At 41.0% G+C, this 25,242-nt stretch overlaps 1 protein-coding gene across 3 annotated transcripts in view; it reads left to right on the top strand.

The window, feature by feature from the left end:
• PLCL2 (phospholipase C like 2) overlaps positions 1 to 25,242 on the top strand; it is a 209,731-nt gene that overhangs the window by 168,396 nt on the left and 16,093 nt on the right. For all 3 annotated transcript variants that reach the window (XM_082625790.1, XM_082625789.1, XM_082625791.1), the window contains exon 6: positions 1,829 to 1,938. In XM_082625790.1, coding sequence (XP_082481916.1) covers positions 1,829 to 1,938 — 110 coding nt within the window. The remainder of the gene's footprint in view (positions 1 to 1,828; positions 1,939 to 25,242) is intronic.

Here is a 25,242-nt window from a genome sequence, read left to right as displayed (position 1 = left end):
GTAGAGGAGACCAGGAAGAAAGTAAGATTTACCTGAATGCACCCTGATATGTAGTTTGACTTTGGAATCATAAAACAAATTATATCCAAAAAAGCAAAATCACTTCCCACCCGCCACATACACAATGGGGGGGAAAAAAAAGGAAACAAATGAAGGGAATTATACTTTGTTAAGTGACATATCCACATAAAGAAAATAATTATTCTGACAGACCTTAGAACACAATACTTTTTCTGTACATTCTCAATGAGATACTCTAAGGACAAAAAAAAATGCAGAGTTTAAATTGTATTTAGCGGTCTTACTATTGGTTATGTTTGTGTGGTTAAGAATTAAGATTGTCTATCTAAGAGAAAAGAAATAAGCATAAGATTTTTTAAATTATGTAAAATTCCTGTATACTTAAATTTGAATTAGAAGTATGAGCAAGATCTTATTCTTCCCTTAAAAAAAAAAAAACTCCAGGGCTTCCCTGGTGGCGCAGTGGTTGAGAGTCCGCCTGCCAATGCAGGGGACACGGGTTCGTGCCCCGGTCCGGGAAGATCCCACATGCCGCAGAGCGGCTGGGCCCATGAGCCATGGCCACTGAGCCTGCGCGTCCGGAGCCTGTGCGCCACAACGGGAGAGGCCACAACAAGTGAGAGGCCCGCATACCGCAAAACAAACAAACAAACAAACCAAAAAACTCCATGTACCTGAGATCTGTTCAATATAAAGGCCTAGAAAACAGTGGAAACTCAGTAACAATGAGCACTCCTAGCCCCCATATTGTGGTTTTTAAACACCGTTCCCCACTGTAAGAGTCCAGAGGTCCCTGGAGAAATGCCTGGTTCCACGTCTGTGATGAGAAATGTACTTGGTAAGTCTAGAACATCTTGTGCTGGAAAGCAAGGGACACATGAAAGACTAATTAGTGATTTCAGAAGAACCTAGGAACCCACCTGCGGGGTTCCCATTGGCCAGAGATGGGATAAGTGACTGCAGATGAATATGAAAACTTTCCATGAGTTTTAATGATATTAAACCAGGAAAAGGACTGTCACACCACTCCTGCATTCAGGCTATTTTGAATGACAATGGGGAATATGCACTGATTATGTAAATTATTCAGAGTTAGAGTTCTTGGGCTTTCTTCCCATCCCCTCCCCTCTACAGTAGGCTTGGGGTCTGACCTCAGATTGACTTTTTTTTTTTTTTTGCTGTACGTGGGCCTCTCCCGTTGCGGAGCACAGGCTCCGGACGCGCAGGCTCAGCGGCCATGGCTCACGGGCCCAGCTGCTCCGTGGCATGTGGGATCCTCCCGGGCCGGGGCACGAACCCGTGTTCCCTGCATCGGCAGGCGGACTCCCAACCACTGCGCCACCAGGGAAGCCCCAGATTGACTTTTACTGGGACAGGAAATACATTGCTTTGCACTCTTTTCATCCCTAATTGCCAACATCGTGTCCTTGGCAGAGCTGAAATCTGCCTCTTGAGATTCCAAAGACCTGGATTCTGCTCCAGCTGTTCTGCTGCTCCCTCCACAGCCTCAGTGTCTCTGAACCTGGCTGAGCCTCAGACTCCTCATCTCTAACGTAAGAATGAGGATGATCACCTGTGCCCTGCAGCCCTTCCAATCCATGAGCACCCACCTCTAAGATGCCTTCTGCCTCATGGATGCCGTGAATTTGCAGTGTTTACCCCATTGTTACATTCTTAAATAGGCACCTTATGAAATCTCAGTGGAGATTGGAATCGTTTCAGCTGTACCTAGAAAAATAAATATTGCCGGCTCATTACCACAGATTGGGTGGGGAAGTAATATCCTTTGTCTTTCTGTTTCTTTCAGCCATGGAATTCCATGAACACTTGCACAGCATAGGCACCAAGGAAGGTTTGAAGGAACGCAAACTGCAAAAAGCTGTGGAGAGCTTTACCTGGAATATTACCATCTTAAAGGTATTTTCCTAGTTGTTTCTGATGCTAGTGATTTTGCATCCTTGTTCAGCATGTTTCTTCCTGTTAGTATACCATTTCCTGCACTGTACGTTACCAGCCACTTGAAGCTATGGCATGGTCACAAAAATCGAACGAGAACTCTGCTTTCTGGAGAGTCTGCTGCGGGCGCAGTAGCTGGACAGTGCAGCTCAGAGGGAGAACAGGGGACTCGAGTGGTTGGCACCTTGTGGATTCTGCCAAGAAGGGAAAGGATCTGCATTTCATCCTTAAAGCATCGTAAAGTTCATAAATGCCAGTTGCTACATGTGAAATAGAAAGCACTGATTACAGAGGAATGACTGGGAATTTGAAGATTCTAGTTCTTCAGATTTCATTCAATGCCTTAAAGTATAATCACAGCCTTAATGTCAATATGACCCCAGGGAAAAAGTAGGAAAGAATTGTGGGGGGCATAATCAAAAGAAGTATGTAAAGGAATTGCTGTTTGAAAAAAATTTCCCTTCAAGGGAGAAACCATCTCTATCTGTTTGTTTATCTGCTTCCTTCTTTCTTTCTTTTCCTTTCTCTCTGTCCATCTCTCCCTCCCTCCCTCCTTTCCTCCTTTCCTTCCATCTTCCTATCTCAGCATGACCATTTAAAAATATTAACTTTTATTAGTTTTATTATAAAAGTAATATATTTTCATTATAGAAAATGTCAAAATAGCATAACCAAAGGTAAACATAGTCCCACCGTCCAGGGTCTTTTGCTGTACATTCTTCCAGTCTTTTTCTCTATGGTATATATAATATGACATGATTTTAAAATTAATGTTATGTATGTGCCTTGGAACTTTTTTTGCATTTTGTCTCTCTGATTTTTACTTTATCTCAGTGTTTGGGACCTTGAATAATAATAACACAGAAACATTATTTCAGTCTGGGCCTTGGACAGCTCAATGTAAAATTAATCTCCGGTTCACCCTCCAAACTTTCTTCTCAGTTGAATTCAAAAGACATTATCACAGCTGCCTCTTTTAATTTCTCTGTTCCCCTTCAAGTTAAAAGATCCATCCTGCATCCCTAATTTTCAAAGTAATATATACTCATGTAAAAAAAAATTGGGAAATACATACATGTAGATGATAATAAACTACAATTTAGACAAAAAAAAAAAAAGATCCATCCTGCAGCTGACAAGTTTTCTGATTTAATTTAATGAAAAGTCACCCTTTCAAAGCTAGCCATCTTGCACTTTCTCATCTTAAACGCTTACTCATTTTTAAAAACATTTTATTTATTATTTATTTTTGGCTGCATTGGGTCTTTGTTTCTGTGTGAGGGCTTTCTCTAGTTGCGGCAAGCGGGGGCCACTCTTCATCACGATGCGCGGGCCTCTCATTATTGTGGCCTCTCTTGTTGCGGAGCACAGGCTCCAGACATGCAGACTCAGTAGTTGTGGCTCATGGGCCTAGTTGCTCCGCGGCATGTGGGATCTTCCCAGACCAGGGCTCGAACCCGTGTCCCTTGCATTGGCAGGCAGATTCTCAACCACTGTGCCACCAGGGAAACCCAAACCCTTACTCATTTTTATAATAAGTCATTTTGTAAACTTCTTCAAATACTTCCCTTCCTACACAGGTACTTTTTTGAATCTCTGGATCTTCTGCTTAGTATTTAACTCTGATCATTTGCAGTTCAGTAAACAGCAGATAGAAAAATTTACAATGAAGAGGAATTTGGCTTTACAACTTGCTGACTCACTCCCAACCAGAGACGGGGTGTACACTACAAATTTCCTGCAAACCTCGGGAAAAAGTTGCATTGTAGTTTATAGCCCTGTGATAGGAACAAATGCTCATTTGGCGTTTATTTTATTATAGGCAAAACAGACTTAGGGGCCAAACTTTCATCTGTCAGCTATCCTTGCTACTCCATTCTGGTCCAGGAACCAGCAGCCTGGGCATCACCTGGGAGCTTGTTCACAATGCAGACTCCCGGGCCCTGCCCCAGGCCTTCTGAGTCAGAATCTGCCTTTTTACAAGATCCTGGGGGATTCTTATGTACATTACAGTTTGAGAAGCACTGGGCTAAGAACCCCTGAAAATGGGAGGCTGGTGCACATATTCATGAAAAACAGTTGACATAAAGTAATGGCTCAGGTTTTAGAAACATGAAATTGAACCAAACAGCTACACTGAGGAAACTATTTTCTTTTGAATTATGTCCAGGAGATAGAATTAGCACCTCAGACTCTAATTATAGCACCTCAGACTCTAAGTATTCTATCCTATGGGTGTACCACACTTTGTATGTTCACTAGTTGATGGACATTTGGGTTGCTTCCAGTTTTTACCTATTAAGAATACAGCTGCGGGCCTCCCTGGTGGCGCAGTGGTTGAGAGTCCGCCTGCCGATGCAGGGGATACGGGTTCGTGCCCCGGTCTGGGAGGATCCCATATGCCACGGAGCGGCTGGGCCCGTGAGCCATGGCCGCTGAGCCTGTGCGTCCGGAGCCTGTGCTCCGCAACGGGAGAGGCCACAACAGTGAGAGGCCCGTGTACAGCAAAAAAAAAAAAAAAAAAAAAAAAAAAGAATACAGCTGCAATGAACAGTCACATTCAAGTCTTTGTGTGAACATATGTTTTTATTTTTCTTGGGTAAATACCTATGAGTGGAATTGCTCATATGGTAAGTGTATGTCAGACTTTATAAGACATTGCCAACTGCTTTACAAACTGCCTTATGAACTGTTCCATTGTGAATTCTCCCCAGCAGTGTTATGAGAGTTCCAGTTACCCCACACCCTTGTCAACGTTTGTTATTATCAGTTTAGCAAGTCTAATCAGTGTATAGAGTTTGAGCATCTTTTTGTTGGGGTCTTTGTTTTTTTTAGATTTTTTTAAAAAAAGATCATGATGGGCCTTAGTGTGGCTTTCTTTATGTTTCTTCTGCTTAGAGTTCTTTGAGGTTTTTCTATATATGGATTTACAGTTCTCATCAAACTTGGAAATTTTTCAGCCATAGTTTCTTTAAATTTTTTTCTGTTTTACCCTTTCTCTCCTCTCCTTCTGTAACTCCATTTAGTACATATGTACTGCTTGATACTATCCCATAAGTCACGGATGCACTGTTCATTTGTTTAGGCCTTTTTGCTGTTTGTTTTTTTTTTTTAATAGTTTCTAGTGCTGCAAGCAATGCTACTCTTCAGGTCTTCTAGTCTTCAAACAATACAGCTGTATGTTCTGCAGTGTCTAATCTGCCATTAATTCTGTCCAGTGGGGTTCTTATTTTGAATTTCCTGCTTCTTTGTGCTCATGATATCCTCTCCCTCCCTTTGTGCTCATGATACAATATCCTATTGTATATTTACAATAGCTATTGTAGCCCTCCCTCCCTCTCCACCACTACCCTTGCAGCCACTTTGCCTCCCTGAGCTCCAAAGAGGGGCTGCTGGGCTCTGTTTGGGAAGCTCTCCAGGCAATGAGCTGGACCTTGTGTCCATACCCCTTCTCCCAGTGCTCCCTGTCTTGAACTATCTGAAAATCATTGCTTTATATATTGTGTCCAGATTTCTACTTGTGTGTCAGCCCCATTCCTAGCTTTTCCATGTCACCTCTTTCTTCCCACCCCCTGTCCCATCATCTCTTCCTCTCCATCAAACAGAAGTAAAAGGAGAAAAACACTCAGTTTATATCTCTCCAGGTTGGTGGGCTGTTAGAATTTTCAGGACCTAAATGGGAAAAGAATTTGAAAAAGAATAGATATATGTATATGTATAACTGAATCACTTTGCTGTACATGTGAAACTAACACAGCATTGTAAATCAACTGTACTTCAGTATAAAATAAAAAATTTTAAAAAATTCATTGCAGAACTTCCTTCCCATATTCCTGATGAAATGAGCAAAGAGAGTAAAACTGGCAAACACACACACACAAATACACAAACACAAGCAGCCACCCCGCAAAGGGTATAACATAGTTTAATAAACTTCTAAAACTCACAGAATTCATACTGGCAATTCATAAAAATCCTGAACATTGGGGTATATGTATCCTCTCGAACCATGATTTTCTCCAGATATATGCCCAGGAGTGGGATTGCTTAATCATATGATAGCTCTGTTTTTAGTTTCATAAGGAACCTCCATACTCTTCTCCAGAGGGGCTGTACCAATTTATATTCCCACCAACGCTGTAGGAGGGTTCCCTTTTCTCCAGCCCTCTAGGAGGATTCCCTTTTCTCCACATCCTCTCCAACATTTATTGTTTGTAGACTTTTTTAAAAATAAATTTATTTATTTTATTTACTTATTTTTGGCTGAGTTGGGTCTTTGTTGCTGCGCGCCGGCTTTCTCTAGTTGTGGTGAGCAGGGGCTACTCTTCGTTGTGGTGCGTGGGCTTCTCATTGCGGTGGCTTCTCTTGTTGTGGAGCACAGACTCTAGGTGCATGGGCTTCAGTAGTTTTGGCACACGGGCTCAGTAGTTGTGGCCCATGGGCTCTAGCATGCAGGCTCAGTAGTTGTGGTACATGGGCTTAGTTGCTCTGTGGCATGTGGGATCTTCCCGGAGCAGGGCTCGAACCCATGTCCCCTGCATTGGCGGGTGGATTCTATTTTTTTTTATTAGTTTCTGCTTTATGACAAAGTGAATCAGTTATACATATACATATGTTCCCATGTCCCTTCCCTCTTGCGTCTCCCTCCCTCCCACCCTCCCTATCCCACCCCTCCAGGCAGTCAGTCACAAAGCACCGACCTGATCTCCCTGTGCTATGCGGCTGCTTCCCACTAGCTATATACCTTACATTTGGTAGTGTATATATGTCCATGACTCTCTCTCGCTTTGTCACAGCTTACCCTTCCCCCTCCCCGTATCCTCAAGTCCATTCTCAAGTAGGTCTCTGTCTTTATTCCTGTTTTAGCCCTAGGTTCTTCATGACATTTTTTTTCTTAAATTCCATATATATGTGTTAGCATACGGTATTTGTCTTTCTCTTTCTGACTTACTTCACTCTGTATGACAGACTCTAGGTCTATCCACCTCATTACAAATAGCTCAATTTCGTTTCTTTTTATGACTGAGTAATATTCCATTGTATATATGTGCCATATCTTCTTTATCCATTCATCTGATGATGGACACTTAGGTTGTTTCCATCTCCGGGCTATTGTAAATAGAGCTGCAGTGAACATTTTGGTACATGAATCTTTTTGAATTATGGTTTTCTCAGGGTATATGCCCAGTGGTGGGATTGCTGGGTCGTATCGTAGTTCTATTTGTAGTTTTTTAAGGAACCTCCATAGTGTTCTCCATAGTGGCTGTACCAATTCACATTCCCACCAGCAGTGCAAGAGTGTTCCCTTTTCTCCACACCCTCTCCAGCATTTATTGTTTCTAGATTTTTTGATGATGGCCATTCTGACTGGTGTGAGATGATATCTCATTATAGTTTTGATTTGCATTTCTCTAATGATTAATGATGTTGAGCATTCTTTCATGTGTTTGTTGGCAGTCTGTATATCTTCTTTGGAGAAATGTCTATTTAGGTCTTCTGCCCATTTTTGGATTGGGTTGTTTGTTTTTTTGCTATTGAGCTGCATGAGCTGCTTATAAATTTTGGAGATTAATCCTTTGTCAGTTGCTTCATTTGCAAATATTTTCTCCCATTCTGAGGGTTGTCTTTTGGTCTTGTTTATGGTTTCCTTTGCTGTGCAAAAGCTTTGAAGTTTCATTAGGTCCCATTTGTCTATTTTTGTTTTTATTTCCATTTTTATAGGATGTGGGTCAAAAAGGATCTTGCTGTGATTTATGTCATAGAGTGTTCTGCCTATGTTTTCCTCTAAGAGTTTTATAGTGTCTGTCCTTACATTTAGGACTTTAATCCATTTTGAGTTTATTTTTGTGTATAGTGTTAGGGAGTGTTCTAATTTCATTCTTTTACATGTAGCTGTCCAATTTTCCCAGCACCGCTTATTGAAGAGGCTGTCTTTTCTCCATTGTATATTGTTGTCTCCTTTATCAACGATAAGGTGACCATATGTGCGTGGGTTTATCTCTGGGCTTTCTATCCTGTTCCATTGATCTATCTTTCTGTTTTTGTGCCAGTACCATACTGTCTTGATTACTGTAGCTTTGTAGTGTAGTCTGAAGTCAGGGAGCCTGATTCCTCCAGCTCTGCTTTTCGTTCTCAAGATTGCTTTGGCTATTTGGAGTCTGTTGTTTTTCCAAACAAATTTTGAAATTTTTTGTTCTAGTTCTGTGAAAACTGCCAGTGGTAGTTTGATAGGGATTGCATTGAATCTGTAGATTGCTTTGGGTAGTAGAGTCATTTTCACAATATTGTTTCTTCCAATCCAGGAATATGGTATATCTCTCCATCTATTTGTATCATCTTTAATTTCTTTCATCAGTGTCTTATAATTTTCTGCATACAGGTCTTTTGTCTCCTTAGGTAGGTTTATTCCTAGATATTTTATTCTTTCTGTTGCAGTGGTAAATGGGAGTGTTTTCTTGATTTCACTTTCAGATTTTTCATCATTAGTGTACAGGAATGCCAGAGATTTCTGTGCATTAATTTGTATCCTGCTACTTTACCAAATTCATTGATTAGCTGTAGTAGTTTTCTGGTAGCATCATTAGGATTCTCTATGTATACTATCATGTCATCTGCAAACAGTGACAGCTTTACTTCTTCTGTTCTGATTTGGATTCCTTCTATTTCCTTTTCTTCTCTGATTGCTGTGGCTAAAACTTCCAAAACTATGTTGAATAAGAGTGGTGAGAGTGGGCAACCTTGTCTTGTTCCTGATCTTAGTGGAAATGGTTTCAGTTTTTCACCATTGAGGACAATGTCGGCTGTGGGTTTCTCATATATGACCTTTATCATGTTGAGGAAAGTTCCCTCTATGCCTACTTTCTGCAGGGTTTTTATCATAAATGGCTGTTGAATTTTGTCGAAAGCTTTCTCTGCATCTATTGAGATGATCATATGTTTTTTCTCCTTCAATTTGTTAATATGGTATATCACGTTGATTGATTTGTGTATATTGAAGAATCCTTGCATTCCTGGAATAAACCCCACTTGATCATGGTGTATGATCCTTTGAATGTGCTGTTGGATTCTGTTTGCTAGTATTTTGTTGAGGATGTTTGGATCTATCTTCATCAGTGATATTGGCCTGTATTTTTCTTTCTTTGTGATATCCTTGTCTGGTTTTGGTACAAGCTGATGGTGGCCTCATAGAATGAGTTTGGGAGTGTTCCTCCCTCTGCTATATTTTGGAAGAGTTTGAGAAGGATAGGTGTTAGCTCTTTTCTAAATGTTTGATAGAAATCGCCTGTGAAGCCATCTGGTCCTGGGCTTTTGTTTGTTGGAAGATTTTTAATCACAGTTTCAATTTCAGTGCTTGTGATTGGTCTGTTCATATTTTCTATTTCTTCCTGATTCAGTCTTTGCACGTTGTGCATTTCTAAGAATTTGTCCATTTCTTCCAGGTTGTCCATTTTATTGGCATAGAGTTGCTTGTAGTAATCTCTCATGATCTTTTGTAGTTCTGCAGTGTCAGTTGTCACTTCTCCTTTTTCGTTTGTAATTCTATTGATTTGAGTCTTCTCCCTTTTTCTCTTGATGAGTCTGGCTAATGGTTTATCAATTTTGTTTATCTTCTCAAGGAACCAGCTTTTAGTTTTATTGATCTTTGCTATCGTTTCCTTCATTTATCTTTCATTTATTTCTGATCTGATCTTTATGATTTCTTTCCTTCTGCTAACTTTTGGGGTTTTTTGTTGTTCTTTCTGTAATTGCTTTAGGTGCAATGTCAGGTTGTTTACTGGAGATGTTTCCTGTTTCTTAAGGTGGGATTGTATTGCTATAAACTTCCCTCTTAGAACTGCTTTTGCTGCATCCCATAGGTTTTGGGTCGTCGTGTCTCCACTGTCATTTGTTTCTAGGTATTTTTTGATTTCCTCTTTGACTTCTTCAGTGATCACTTCGTTATTAAGTAGTGTATTGTTTAGCCTCCATGTGTTTGTATTTTTTACGTATCTTTTCCTGTAATTGATATCTAGTCTCATAGCATTGTGGTCGGAAAAGATACTTGATACAATTTCAATTTTCTTAAATTTACCAAGGCTTGATTTGTGACCCAAGATATGATCTATCCTGGAGAATGTTCCATGAGCACTTGAGGAAAATGTGTATTCTGTTGTTTTTGGATGGAATGTCCTATAAATATCAATTAAGTCCATCTTGTTTAATGTATCATTTAAAGCTTGTGTTTCCTTATTTATTTTCATTTTGGATAATCTGTCCATTGGTGAAAGTGGGGTGTTGAAGTCCCCTACTATGAGTGTGTTACTGTCGATTTCCCCTTTTATGGTTGTTAGTATTTGCCTTATGTATTGAGGTGCTCCTCTGTTGGGTGCATAAATATTTACAATTGTTATATCTTCTTCTTGGATCGATCCCTTGATCATTATGTAGTGTCGTTCTTTGTCTCTAATAGTCTTTATTTTAAAGTCTATTTTGTCTGATATGAGAATTGCTACTCCCGCTTTCTTTTTATTTCCATTTGCATGGAATATCTTTTTCCATCCCCTTACTTTCAGTCTGTATGTGTCCCTATGTCTGTAGTGGGTGTCTTGTAGACAGCATATATATGGGTCTTGTTTTTCTATCCATTCAGGCAATCTGTGTCTTTTGGTGGGAGCATTTAGTCCATTTACATTTAAGGTAATTATCGATATGTATGTTCCTATTCCCATTTTCTTAATTGTTTTGGGTTTGTTATTGTAGGTCTTTTCCTTCTGTTGTGTTTCTTGCCTAGGGAAGTTCCTTTAGAATTTGTTGTAAAGCTGGTTTGGTGGTGCGAACTCTCTCAGCTTTTGCTTGTCTGTATAGGTTTTAATTTCTCCATCAAATCTGAATGAGATCCTTGCTGTGTAGAGTAATTTTGATTGCAGGTTTTTCGCCTTCATCACTTTAAATACATCCTGCCAGTCCCTTCTGGCTTGTAGAGTTTCTGCTGAAAGATCACCTGTTAACCTTATGGGGATTCCCTTGTGTGTTATTTGTTGTTTTTCCCTTGCTGCTTTTAATATGTTTTCTTTGTGTTTAATTTTTGACAGTTTGATTAATATGTGTCTTGGCGTATTTCTCTTTGGATTTACTCTGTATGGGACTCTCTTTGCCTCCTGGACTTGATTAACTCTATCCTTTCCCATATTAGGAAAGTTTTCAAGTATAATCTCTTCAAATATTTTCTCAGTCCCTTTCTTTTTCTCTTCTTCTTCTGGAACCCCTGTAATTCGAATGTTGGTGCGTTTAATGTTGTCCCAGAGGTCTCTGAGACTGTCCTCAGTTGTTTTCATTCTTTTTTCTTTATTCTGCTCTGCAGCAGTTATTTCCACTAGGTTATCTTCCACGTCACCTATCCATTCTTCTGCCTCAGTTATTCTGCTATTGATCCCATCTAGAGTATTTTTAATTTCATTTATTGTGTTTCTAATCATTGTGTGATTCATCTTTAGTTCTTCTAGGTCCTTGTTAACTGTTTCTTGCATTTTTTCTATTCTATTTCCAAGATTTTGGATCATCTTTACTATTATTATTCTGAATTCTTTTTCAGGTAGACTGCCTATTTCCTCTTCATTTGTTAGGTCTGGTGGGTTTTTATCTTGCTCCTTCACCTGCTGTGTGTTTTTCTGTCTTCTCATTTTGCTTATCTTACTGTGTTTGGGATCTCATTTTTGCAGGCTGCAGGTTCGTAGTTCCCGTTGTTTTTGGTGTCTGTCCCCAGTGGCTAAGGTTGGTTCAGTGGGTTGTGTAGGCTTCCTGTTGGAGGGACTGGTGCCTGTGTTCTGGTGGATGAGGCTGGATCTTGTCTTTCTGGTGGACAGGTACACGTCTGATGGTGTGTTTTGGGATGTCTGTGGCCTTATTATGTTTTTACTCAGCGTCTCTGCTAATGAGTGGGGTTGTGTTCCTGTCTTGCTAGTTGTTTGGCATAGGGTGTCCAGCACTGTAGCTGGTTGTTGAGTGAAGCTGGGTGCTGGTGTTGAGATGGAGATCTCTGGGAGATTTTCGCTGTTTGATATTATGTGGAGCTGGGAGGTCTCTTTTGGACCAGTGCCCTGAAGTTGGCTCTCCCACCTCAGAGGCACAGCACTGACTCCTGGCTGCAGCACCAAGAGCCTTTCATCCACGTGGCTCAGAATAAAAGGGAGAAAAAGTAGAAAGAATTAGTAGAAGAAAGAAAGAAAGAGAGAGAGAGAGAGAGAGAGAGAGAGAGAGAGGGATGGAGGGAGGGAGGAAGGAAGAGAAGGAAGGAAGGAAGGAAGAAAAAGAAAGAGAAAGAAAGAGAAAGAAGGAAGGAAGGGAAGAAATTAGGGAGGGAGGGAGGATGGAGGGAAGGTAGGAAAAAAGATAAAGTAAAATAGAATAAAGTATGATAAAATATAATAGAGTTATTAAAATAAATATATAATTATTTTTAAAAAAAGGACAGATAGAACCCTAGGACAAATGGTGGAAGCAAAGCTATACAGACAAAATCTCACACAGAAGCATACACATACACACTCAGAAAAAGGGGAAAAGGGGAAAAAATTATAAATCTTGCTCTCAAAGTCCACCTCCTCAATTTGGGATGATTCATTGTCTATTCATGTATTCCACAGATGCAGGGTACATCAAGTTGATTGTGGAGCTATAATCTGCTGCTTTAATCCGCTGCTTCTGAGACTGCTGGGAGAGATTTCCCTTTCTCTTCTTTATTCTCACAGCTCGAGGGTCTCAGCTTTGGATTTGGCCCTGCCTCTGCTTGTAGGTCGCCAGAGGGCGTCTGGACAGGACAGGGTTAAAGGAGTAGCTGCTTCGGGGACTCTGGCTCACTCAGGCCGGGGGGAGGGAGGGGTACGGAGTGCGGGGCGAGCCTGCGGTGGCAGAGGCCAGCGTGACGTTGCACCAGCCCGAGGCGCGCCGTGTGCTCTCTGGATCCCGGGACCCCGGCAGTGGCGGGCTGCACCGGCTCCCCGGAAAGGGGGCGTGGACAGTGATCTGCGCTCGCACACAGGCCTCTTGGCGGCGGCTGCAGCAGCAGCCCCAGCGACCCACGCCCGTCTCTGGGCTCCGCACTTTTAGCTGTGGCTCACGCCCGTCTCTAGAGCTCCTTTAAGCAGCGCTCTTAATCCCCTCTCCTCGCGCACCAGGAAACAGAGGGAAGAAAAAGTCTCTTGCCTCTTTGGCAGGTCCAGACTTTTTCCCGGACTCCCTCCCGGCCAGCCATGGTGCACTAACCCCTTCAGGCTGTGTTCACACCACCAGCCACAGTCCTCTCCTGTGATCCCACTGAAACCCGAAACCCGAAACCCGAGCCTTAGCTCCCTGTCCCGCCCGCCCCAGTGGGTGAGCAGACAAGCCTCTCGGGCTGGTGAGTGCCGGTCGGCACCGATCCTCTGTGCGGGAATCTCTCCGCTTTGCCCTCCGCACCCCTGTGGCTGCACTCTCCTCCGCTATTCCGAAGCTTACCCCCTCTGCCACCCACCATCTCTGCCCACGAAGGGGCTTCTAGTGTGTGGGAGCCTTTCCTCCTTCACGGCTCCCCCCCACTGGTGCAGGTCCCGTCCCTATCCTTTTGTCTCTGTTTATTCTTTTTTCTTTCGCCCTACCCAGATACGTGGGGAGTTTCTTGCCTTTTGGGAGGTCTGAGGTCTTCTGCCAGCTTTCAGTAGGTGTTCTGTAGGAGTTGTTCCACGTGTAGATGAATTTCTGGTGTATGTATGGGGAGGAAGGTGATCTCCACGTCTTACTCTTCTGCCATCTTCCTAAGCTCCCTCCGGCAGGTGGATTCTTAACCAGTGCACCACCAGGGAATTTCCCTGTTTGTAGACTTTTTGATGATGGCCATTCTGGCTGGTGTGAGGTGATACCTCATTGTAGTTTTGATTTGCATGTCTCTAAAAATTAAAAATGCTGAGCATCTTTTCATGTGCCTCTTGGCCACCTCTATGTCTTCTTTGGAGAAATGTCTATTTAGGTCTTCTGCCCATTTATTGATTGGGTTACTTTTTTGTTTCTTTTTTGATATTGAGCAGCATGAGCTGCTTGTAAATTTTGGAAATTAAGCTGTTGTCAGTTGCATTGTTTGCAAATACTTTCTCCCAATCCGTAGTTGTCTTTTTGTTTTGTTTTTTCATTTTCTTTGCTGTGCAAAAACTTTTGAGTTTAATCAGTTCCCATTTGTTTATTTTTCTTTTTATTTCCATTACTCTAGAAGACAGATCGAAAAAGATATTGCTGCAATTTATGTCCAAGAGTGTTGTGCCTATGTTTTTCTCTAAGAGTTTTATAGTATCTGGTCTTTCATTTAGGTCTTTAACCCATTTTGAGTTTATTTTTATGTATAGTGTTAAAGAATATTTTAATTTCATTCTTTCACATGTAGCTGTCCAGTTTTCTCAGCACCATGTATTGAAGAGACTATCTTTTCTCCACTGTATATTCTTGTCTCCTTTATCATAGATTAGGTGACCATAAGTGCATGGGTTTATCTGTGGACTCTCTGTCCTGTTCCATTGATCTGTATTTCTTTTGTTGTGCCAGTACCATACTGTTTTGATCACTGTAGCTTTTCAGTATAATCTGACGTCAGGGAGCCTGATACCGCCAGCTCCATTTTTCTTTCTCAAGATTGCTTTGGCTATTTGTGATCTTTTGTGTCTTCATACAAATTAAACAAATGTGTTTTTGTTCTAGTTCTGTGAAAAATGCCATTGGTAATTTGACAGGGATTGCATTGAATCTGTAAATTGCATTGGGTAGTATAGTCATTTTGACAATATTGATTCTTCCAATCCAAGAACATGGTATATCTTTCCATCTGGTTGTGTCATCTTTGATTTCTTTCATCAGTGTCTTATAGTTTTCAGAGTACAGTTCTTTTGCCTCCTTAGGTAGGTTTATTCCTAGGTATTTTATTCTTTTTGATGTGACAGTAAATGGGATTGTTTCCTTAATTTCTCTTTCTGATCTTTTGTTGTTAGTGTATAGAAATGAAATAGATTTCTGTGTATTAATTTTGTATCCTGCAACTTTACCGAATTCATTGATGAGCTCTGGTAGTTTTCTGGTAGCATCTTTAGGATTTTCTATGTACAGTATCATGTCATCTGCAAATAGTGACAGTTTAACTTCTTTTCCATTTTGGATTCCTTTTATTTCTTTTTCTTCTCTGATTGCTGTGGCTAGAACTTCCAAAACTATGTTGAATAAAAGTGGTGAGAGTGGACATCCTTGTCTTGTTCCTGATCTTAGAGGAAATGCATCCAGGTTTTCACCATTAAGTATGATGTTAGCTGTAGGTTTGCCATATATGGCCTTAATCATGTTGAGGTAGATTCTCTCTGTGCCCACTTTCTGGAGAGTTTTTATCATAAATGGGTATTGAATTTTGTCAAAAGCTTTTTCTGCATCTATTGAGATGATCGTATGGTTTTTATTCTTCAATTTGTTATTGTGGTGTATCACACTGATTGATTTGTGGATATTGAAGAATCCTTGCATCTTGGGATAACTCCCACTTGATCATGGTGTATGATCCTTTTAGTGTATTGTTGGATTCGGTTTGCTAGTATTTTGTTGAGGATTTTTGTGTCCATGATCTTCAGTAATACTGGCCTGTAATTTACTCTTTTTTTTGTGGTATCTTTGTCTGGTTTTGGAATCAGTGTGATGGTGGCCTCATAGAATGAGCTTGGGAGTGTTCCTTCCTCTGCAATTTTTGGGAACAGTTTGAAAGGATAGGTGTTAACTCTTCTCTAAATGTTTGATAGAATTCACCTGTGAAGCCATCTGGTCCTGGACTTTTGTTTGTTGGGAGTTTTTTAAAATCACAGTTTCAATTTCAGTACTTATGATTGGTCTGCTCATATTTGCTATTTCTTTCTGGTTCAGTCTTGGAAGATTGTACCTTGTTAATAATAAGCATTTGTGCATTTCTTCGTCGTTTTCATATAGTTGTGTGTAGTAGTCTCTTATGATCCTTTGTATTTCCGTGGTGTCAGTTGTAACTTCTTTTTCATTCCTAATTTTATTGATTTGAGTCCTCCTGCTTTTTTTCTTCATGAATCTGGCTAAAGGTTTGTCAGTTTTGTTTACCTTTTCAAAGAATCAGCTTTTAGTTTCATTGACCTTATCTATTGATTTCTTCATCTCTATTTCATTCATTTCTACTCTGATCTTTATGGTTTCTTTCCTTCTGCTAACTTTGGGTTTTGTTTGTTCTTCTTTCTCTAGTTGCATTAGTTGTAAAGCTAGGTTGTTTATTTGAGATTATTATGTTTCCTGAAGTAAGATTGTATGGCTATAAAGTTCCCTCTTAGAACTGATTTTGCTGCGTCCCATAGGTTTTGGATCATCATGCTTTCGTTTTCGTTTATCTCTGGGTATTTTTAAATTTCCTCTGATTTCTTCAGTGATCCACTGGTTGTTTAGTATTGATAGTATATTGTTTAGCCTCTATGTGTTTGGGTTTTTTACAGGCTTTTTCTTGTAGTTGATTTCTAATCTTGTAGTGTTGTGGTTGGAAAAGATGCTTGATATGATTTCAATTTTTAAAATTTACTGAGGCTCACTTTGTCGCCCAGCATGTGATCAGTCCTGGAGAATGTTCCATGTGTACTTGAAAGGAATATATACTCTGTAACTTCTGGATAATGCTCTAAAAATAGCAATTAAGTCCATCTGGTCTAATGTGTCATTTAAGACCTGTGTTTCCTTCTTGATTTTCTGTCTGATGATGTCTACTGATGAAAGTGGGTTGTTAAAGTCCCCTACTATTATTGTGTTACTGTTAATTTCTCCTTTTATGGCTGTTAGCATTTGCCTTATATGTTGAGGTGCTTCTGCGTTGGGTGCATATATAGTTACAATTCTTCCATATTCTTGTTGGATTGATCCCTTCATCATTATGCAGTGTCCTCTGTTTCTTGTAACAGTCTTTATTTTAAAGTCTATTTTTGTCTGATTTGAATATTGCTACTGCAGCTTTCCTTTGATTTCCATTTGCATGGAATTCCTTTTCTGATCACCTCACTTTCAGTCTGTATGTGTCCCTAGGTCTGATGTGGGTCTCTTGTAGACAGCATATATACAGGTCTTGTTTTTGTATCCATTCAGCAAGTCTGTGTCTTTTGGTTGGAACATTTAATCCGTTTACATTTAAGGTAATTATCGATATGTATGTTCTTATCTGTCATTTTGTTAATTGTTTTGGATTTGTTTTTGTAGGATTTTTTTCTGCCTGCCCTCTTTTGTTCTCTTGTGATTTGATGACTAATTTTAGTGTTGTGTTCGGATTCCTTTTTCTTTTTTGTGTATCTATTGTAGATTTTCGGTTTGCAGTTCCCATGAGGTTTTGATATAGCAGTCTATATATAAACAAGATTGTATTAAGTTGCTGGTCTTTTAATTTCAAATGCATTTCCAGTATCCTGCATTTGTACTCTCCTCTTCTTACAATTGCTGGTTTTGATATTTGTGTGGGGGTGATTTCCTACCTTTACTGTATGTTTGCCTTTACTGGTGAGCTTTTCTATAAATAATTTTCTTGTTTCTAGTTGTGGCCTTTTCTTTTCTACCTAGAGACGTTCCTGTAGCATTTTTTGCAAATGTGGTCTGGTGGTGCTGAATTCTCTTAGCTTTTGCTTGTCTGTAAAGATTTTGATTTCTCCATTGCATCTGAATGAGAGCCTTGCTGGGTAGAGTTTTCTTGGTTGTAGGTTCTTACCGTTCATCACTTTAAATATATTGTGCCACTCCCTTTTGGCCTGCAGAGTTTCTGCTGAAAAATCAGCTGATAACCTTATGGGAATTCCCTTCTTGCTTTTAGTCAGTTTGATTACTATGTATCTTGGCATGTTCCTCCTTGAGTTTATCCTGACTGGGACTCTCTGCACTTTCTGGACTTGGGTGTCAGTTTCCTTTCCCATGTTAGAAAAGTTTTCAGCTGTTATCTCTTCAAATATTTTCTCAGGTTCTTTCTCTTCTTCTGGGATCCTCATAATGTGAATGTTGTCATAAAGTTCTCTTAGACTGGCCTCATTTCTTTTCATTGTTTTTTCTTTATTAGGTTCCACAGCAGTGATTACCATTCTGTCTTCCAGCTGGTTATCCATTCTTCTGCCTCAGTTATTCTGTTATTGATTCCTTCTGTTTTTCCTTTCAGTTATTGTATTGTTCATGTGTTTGTTCTTTAGATCTTCTAGCTCTTTGTTAAACATTTCTTGTATCTTCTCGATCCTTGCCTCCTTTCTTTTTCCGAGATCTTGGATCATCTTTACTATCATTACTCTGAACTCTTTTTTGGGTAGGTTGCCTATCTCCACTTCACTTAGTTGTTCTTCTGGGGTTTTAATCTTGTTCCTTCATCTGGGACATATTCCTCTGCTGTATCATTTTGTCTAACTTTCTGTGATTGTGGTTTCCGTTCTGCAGGCTGAAGGGTTGTAGTTCTTGCTTCTGCTGTCTTCCCACTGGTGGATGAAGCTGGTCTAAGAGGCTTGTGCAGGCTTCCTGGTGGGAAGGGCTGGTTCCTGCCCACTGGTGGGTGGAGCTGGGTATTGCCTCTCTGGTGAGCAGGGCTGTGTCAAGGGGTGTGTTTAGCGGGCAGCTGTGCATTGGGGAAGACTTTAGGGAGCCTGTCTGCTGATGGGTAGGGCTGTGTTCCTGCCCTATTGTTTGGCCTGAGGTGTCCCAGCGCTGGAGCCTACAGGCTGTTGGGTGGAGCCAGGTCTTGGTGAGAAAATGGCTCACAGCATTGAGTACTCCCCAGAAGTACCATCATCAGTATCTTTTTCCCTGAAGTGAGCCACAGCCACCCCCCGACCTGAGCAGGGGACCCTCCAATACCAGCACGTAGGTCTGGTCCAAGCTCCCATGAAGACACTGCTTTTTCCCCTGGGTCCTGGTGCACGCGAGACCTTGTGTGCACCTTCCAAGAGTGGAGTCTCTGTTTCTCCCAGTCCTGTGGAGCTCCTGCGATCAAACCCTGCTGGCCTTCAAAGCCAGATGCTCTAGTAGATCCTCCTCCTGATGCCAGACCCCCAGGCTGGGGAGCCTCACATGGGGCTCAGATCTTTCACTTCTGTGGGAGAACCTCTGTGATATAATTATTTTGCAGTTTGTGGGTTGCCCACCTAGCAGGTATGTGAGATGATTTTATTGTGATTGTGCCCATCGTACCATCTCATTGTGGTTTCTTCTTTGCTTTGGGGAAGTGGACCCACCTCTTAGTGGACAGTGCAGCATGCCTGGATGGGGGCAGAAGGCATTGTGGTGGCCATATTTGCAGTGGCAGAATCTGTGAATGAAGCCGTTTCCCTTAAATGGGTGTGGGAGACTTTGTGAGGCTTGTCCTTACGGGATGATAAAGTCATAAGATCCCACTTCTTGTGCTCCCACTAGATTGCCAGCCTCCTCCACCGTCATGTAATTGTGTTCTGTTGTACAGTATATAGCATCTTACATCTCCGTGACTTCTACCCACTGATTACACTGATGCCCTCAAAGCAGCACAGACGTACCCTATTCCTTCTCCTTCAGCATCCCTGTGAATACTTGGGCACTGTTGTATCTTCTCTCAAACCCCCGAGATTCAGGATGAGGTGGCTTCTGGTCCCTTCCCCATTGGGTCCCTTCATTTTCTGAAGGCTCTGGCTTGTCAGTGCCTTGTCAGTGTTTGTCAGTGTCATAAGATGGGACAACCAGGATTACCCCCACACTTCAAATGCCTGGTGGGCTAACCCTCCCTGAATGAGACTTGGTGGTCTGATTTTGCTCAAGTCTGAAAACTATCTTACTATTAATATAGGCCAAAATTATGTTGGATTTTATAGCACCTGTGTCCTATCATGGACTTAAATGAAGCTTATTACAACCCAAGATGAGTTCCAGAACTGCTGCCAAGCAAGTGCTCCCTATTCTGTGTCACTCCACCCTCAGAGAAAAACTAGAGATTAAACCCTGAAAATAATTAGAGATTTGTTCTCTTTAGGGACATAAGACTTCTGCCAAAAATAAATAATTAAACCAGATAGTTTTTGCACCTGTTAAGGCATTAATCTTTCAAAATTTTGTGTATGTAATTGAAAAATAGTTGATTATAATGTTGAGTTAATTCCTGCTGTACAGCAGTGATTCAGTTATACATATATATACACACACACACACACATTCATTTTTATATTCTTTTCCAATATATATTTTATGTATGTAATTGAAAAATAGTTGATTACAATGTTAATTCCTGCTGTACAGCAGTGATTCAGTTATACATATATATATACACACACACATTCTTTTTTATATTCTTTTCCAATATGGTTTATCACAGGATATTGAATATCTGTGCTATACAGTGGGACCTTGTTGTTTACCCATTCTGTATATAATAGTTTGCATCTGCTAATCCCAAACTCCCAATCCATCCCTCCCCTCCCCGCCTTCCCCCTTAGCCACCACAAGTATGTTCTCTATGTCTGGGAGTCTGTTTCTGTTTCTGTTTTGTAGATAAGTTCATTTGTGTCCTATTTTAGATACTACATATAAATGATATCATATGGTGTTTGTCTTTCTCTTTCTGACTTACTTCACTTAGTATGATAATCTCTAAGTCCATGCATGAGCAGCAAATGGCATTATTTCATTCTTTTTTATGGCTGCATAGCATAGTACATTTTATATATGTACTACATCTTTATCCATTCATCTGTCGATGGACATTTAGGTTGTTTTCGTGTCTTGATTATTGTGAATAGTGCTGCTGTGAACATAGGGGCGTATGTATCCTTTTGAATTATAGTTTTGTCCTAATATATGCCCAGGAGCAGGATTGCTGGATCATATGGCAGTTCTTTTTTTTTTTCTTTTTTTTTTTTTCAGTACACGGGCCTCTCACTGTTGTGGCCTCTCCCATTGCGGAGCACAGGCTCTGGACGCGCAGGCTCAGCGGCCATGGCTCACAGGCCCAGCCACTCCGTGGCATGTGGGATCCTCCTGGACCGGGGCATGAACCCGTGTCCCCTGCATCGGCAGGCAGACTCTCACCCACTGCGCCACCAGGGAAGCCCTGGCAGTTCTATTTTTAATTTTTTGAGGAAATTCCATACTGTTTTCCACAGTAGCTGCACCAACTTACCTTCCCACCAACAGTGTAGGAGGGTTCCCTTTTCTCTACACCGTCTCTAGCATTTGTTATTTGTAGACATTTTAAAGATGGCCATTCTGCCTGGTGTGAGGTGATACCTCATTGTAGTTTTGATTTGCATTTCTATAGTAATTAGCGATGTTGAGCATCTTTTCTTGTGCCTGTTGGCCCTTTGTATGTCATCTGGAGAAATGTCTATTTAGGTCTTCTGCCCAGTTTTTAGTTGGATTGTTTTTTTTGTTGTTGAGTTGTATGGACTGTTTGTATATTTTGGAAATTAAGCCCTTGTCAGTCACATCATTTGCAAATATCTTATCCCAGTCTGTAGCTTGTCATTTTGTTTATGGTTTCCTTTTCTGTACAGAAGCTTGTAAGTTTGATTAGTTCCCATTTGTTTATTTTTGCTTTTATTTCTATTACCTTGGGAGACTGCCCTAAGAAAACATTGGTGTGATTTATGTCAGAGAATGTTTTGCCAATGTTCTTTTGTAAGAGTTTTATGGTGTCATATCTTACATTCAAGCCTTTAAGCCATTTTGCATTTATTTTTGTGTATGGTGTGAGGATGTGTTTTAACTTCATTGCTTTACATGCAGCCGTCCAACTTTCCCAGCATCACTTGCTGAAAAGACTGTCTGTTCTCCATTGTATATTCTTGCCTCCTTTGTTCAAGATTAATTGACCGTATGTGTGGGGGTTTATTTCTGGGGGTTTGTGTCTGTTCCATTGATCCAAATGTCTGTTTTTGTGCCATTACCATGCTTTTTTGATTATTGTAGCTTTGTAGTATTGTCTGAAGTCTGGGAGGGTCACACCTTCTGCTTTTTCTTTTTCCTCATGATTGCTTTGGCAATTCTGTTTTTTATTGTTTCATATAAATTTTAGGCTTATATGTTCTAGTTCTGTAATTTGATAGGGATCACATTAAATCTGTAGATTGCTTTGGATAGTATGGCCATTTAAACAATATTAATTCTTCTAATCCAAGAGCATGGCTATCTTTCCATTTCTTTGAATCATCTTCAGTCTCCTTTATTAATGATTTATAGTTCTCAGCATATAAGTCTTTCACCTCCTTGGTGAGGTTTATTCCTAAATATTTTATTTATATCTTTTTTGATGTGTTTTTGAAAGGGATTGTTTACATTCCCTTTCTGATATTTGTTAGTGTAAAGAAATGCAACTGATTTCTGTATGTTATCCTAGTAGTATCCTGCTACTCTGCGGAATTCGTTTATCAGTTCTAGTAGTTTTTGTGTGGAGTCTTTAGGGTTTTCTACATAGAGCATCATGTCATCTGCATATAATGACAATTTTACCACTTCCCTTCCAATTTGGATACCTTTTATTTCTGTTTCTTGTCTGATTGCTGTGGCTAGGACTTCCAGTACTATGTTGAATAGAAGTGGTGACAGTGGGCATCCTTGTCTTGTTCCAGATTTTAGCGGGAAGGCTTTCAGCTTTTCACCATTGAGTATTATACTGGATGTGGGTTTGTCATAAGTAGCTTTTATTATGTTGAGCTATGTTCCCTCTACACCCACTTTGGTAAGAGCTTTTGTCATGAATGTATGTTGAATTTTATCAAAAAAAATTTTTTTGCATCATTGAGATGATCATGTGGTTTTTGTCTTTTCTTTTGTTGGTGTGGTGTATCACATTGATTGATTTGTGTATGTTGAACAATCCTTGTGAACTTAGGATGGATCCGACTTGGTCATGGTGTATGATCTTTTTTGTGTGTTGTTGGATTCAGTTTGCTAATATTTTGTTTGAGAATTTTTGCATCTATATTCTTCAAAGAAACTGGCCTGTAATTTTCTTTTTTTGTGGTGTCCTTCTCTGGTTTTGGTATCAGGGTGATGGTGGCTTCATAGAATGTCTTTGGGAGTATTCCCTCCTCTTCAGTCTTTTGGAAGAGTTTGAGGAGAACTGGTATAAGTTCTTCTTTGTATGTTTGGTAGAATCTGCCTGTGAAGCCATCTGGTCCTGGACTTTTGTTTGTAGGGAGTTTTTAAAATTAATGATTCTATTTCACTTCTAGTGATTGGTCTATTCAAGTTATCAATTTCTTCTTGATCCACTTTTGGTTGGCTGCATGTTTCTAGAGACTTCAACATTTCTTCTGGGTTGTTGAATTTGCTGGCATGTCATTTTCATAGTATTCTCTTATGGTTTTTTGTACTTCTGGGATATTGGTTGTTTCTTCTCCTTTTTCAATTCTTATTTTATTTGGGTCCTTTCTCTTCTCTTCTTGATGAGCCTGGTGAGAGGTTTTTGTTTGTTTTAATTAATTTATTTTTGGCTGCATTTGGGTCTTCATTGCTGCACACAGGCTTTCTCTAGTTGTGGTGAGTGCAGGCTTCTCTTGTTGCGGAGCATGGGCTCAAGGCACGTGGGCTTCAGTAGTTGTGGCACATGGGCTCATAGTTGTGGCTCGTGGGGTCTAGAGCACAGGTTCATTAGTTGTGGTGCACGGACTTAGTTGCTCCGCAGCATGTGGGATTTCCCAGACCAGGGCTCAAACCCATGTCCCCTGCATTGGCAGGTGGACTCTTAACCAGTGTGCTACCAGGGAAGTCCTGAGAGGTTTGTGGTAAGACATTAATCTTGTTTTGTTTTTACCTGAGGTGCAGACTTACCTGGAAGACCTGAAGACTAACATTTGTTTCTGAAAATTACTTTGATAGTCTGTGTCCCACTCCTTTCCTTTACTGATGCTAATATCCTTTAGTTACTTCTTTTATTATAGGTGATCTATTATGTTGCCTGTTTTCCTAAAAAGCTCTAATTGACTAAAAGCCACTTCTCTATTTAGTGTGTGAAAATTCCTCAGAGTGGCTCAGAAAATCAAACTACAGTAGCGTTTGTCACTAGGTAGGCTGTCCTTTCTCATTTAAAACACAGTAAAACCTCAGACCCTTGGATCCCACTGATGTGGAATTTGTGATTACTCAGCTAATGTTTAATTATGCAGAGGTGTGCTTGACAGATTAATGGTGCGAGGGAAGTGCTTACATGAGTGCCATTTTTACTAGTGTCTTCAGAAGCCTTCCTGCTCCTCATCCTGGCCCTGCTCATCTCCCATCCCCTCGCTCCCACCCCCTCTCCAGCCCTGGTCCTCCACCTGGAATCTCTTGACCTCCTCCTTTTGTGCTTGGCTGAGCTCACCTCTGCTGTCTGGAGACCCTGCTGGCCGCTCCCGAGACCCTCACCCACTTCTGTGCAGGCGGGCACCTCTCCCTTCCCAGGTCAGGTCTATAACAGGGAGGGTGGTCACAGTCAGAACTCAGAGGGCTTTGTGACACAGAAGCCAGGCCCTTAGGTGAGCCCCAAAGGCATCATCTGCAGGAGCTGTGGAGTCACAAGTGGAAAACAGTGTCCTCTGCAGCATCTAGACCTGCTGGAATCGTCTCCTGCCTTCCATTGAGGCTCAGCTCAGACCCTACACCTTCTCCCTGGGGCTGCCTGGGGGGCCCCACCTTCCATCAGTGTTGAACAAAACGTAAAGTTGTTTCTCAGGAGAAAGGTAGAGGTTAGGAGCTGCGTCCCGAGGCCCCCTTGCTGTTCCTCGCGCTCTCAGACCCTCTCACGAACCTCTAAGTGCTGGGGTGGGAGTCAGGGGCGGGAGGGCAGCCTTCCTGCCGCAGTGATGTGAGTTTGTTTTCAGTTCACATTGACTCCCTTGATACACATGAAGCAATGTGAGGGGGGTGGGCACACAACAGAAAAAATAGTGAAACATTTAAAACAAATCTTTTCCTGTGGAAAAGCTCGTGCCACCATCCCTGTTGCTCTAGCTTTAGGTGACGATGATTGGGGGATCTTTTTTGAGTGGAAGGTTTATTGAGACCTCAGTGGGATGAAGGCCTGATGAGCCATGGCGGGGGGCTTCCTGACTCTGGTTAATTCATCTGCTACCCCCCAGGACCCCTCGCAGGGCACGTCAGAGTGTGGTAGGTGGCGGTTTAGAACCAGTAGTTGAGATTCCCATTCATTCTTTTGCCCACTCTTTTGTCACTCAACAAAAACTGGAAATCTAGATTTCTGCTCCTGTATTTAATCACAGGAAGACTGCATTTTCTGCATCAGTGGTGATGTGCTGAGTGCACTTAAAA

Source organism: Mesoplodon mirus (assembly GCF_964341445.2).
Source record: "Mesoplodon mirus genome assembly, chromosome: 6".
Classification (NCBI taxonomy): Eukaryota; Metazoa; Chordata; class Mammalia; order Artiodactyla; family Ziphiidae; genus Mesoplodon; species Mesoplodon mirus.
This window is presented reverse-complemented; position numbering and strand designations above follow the sequence as displayed.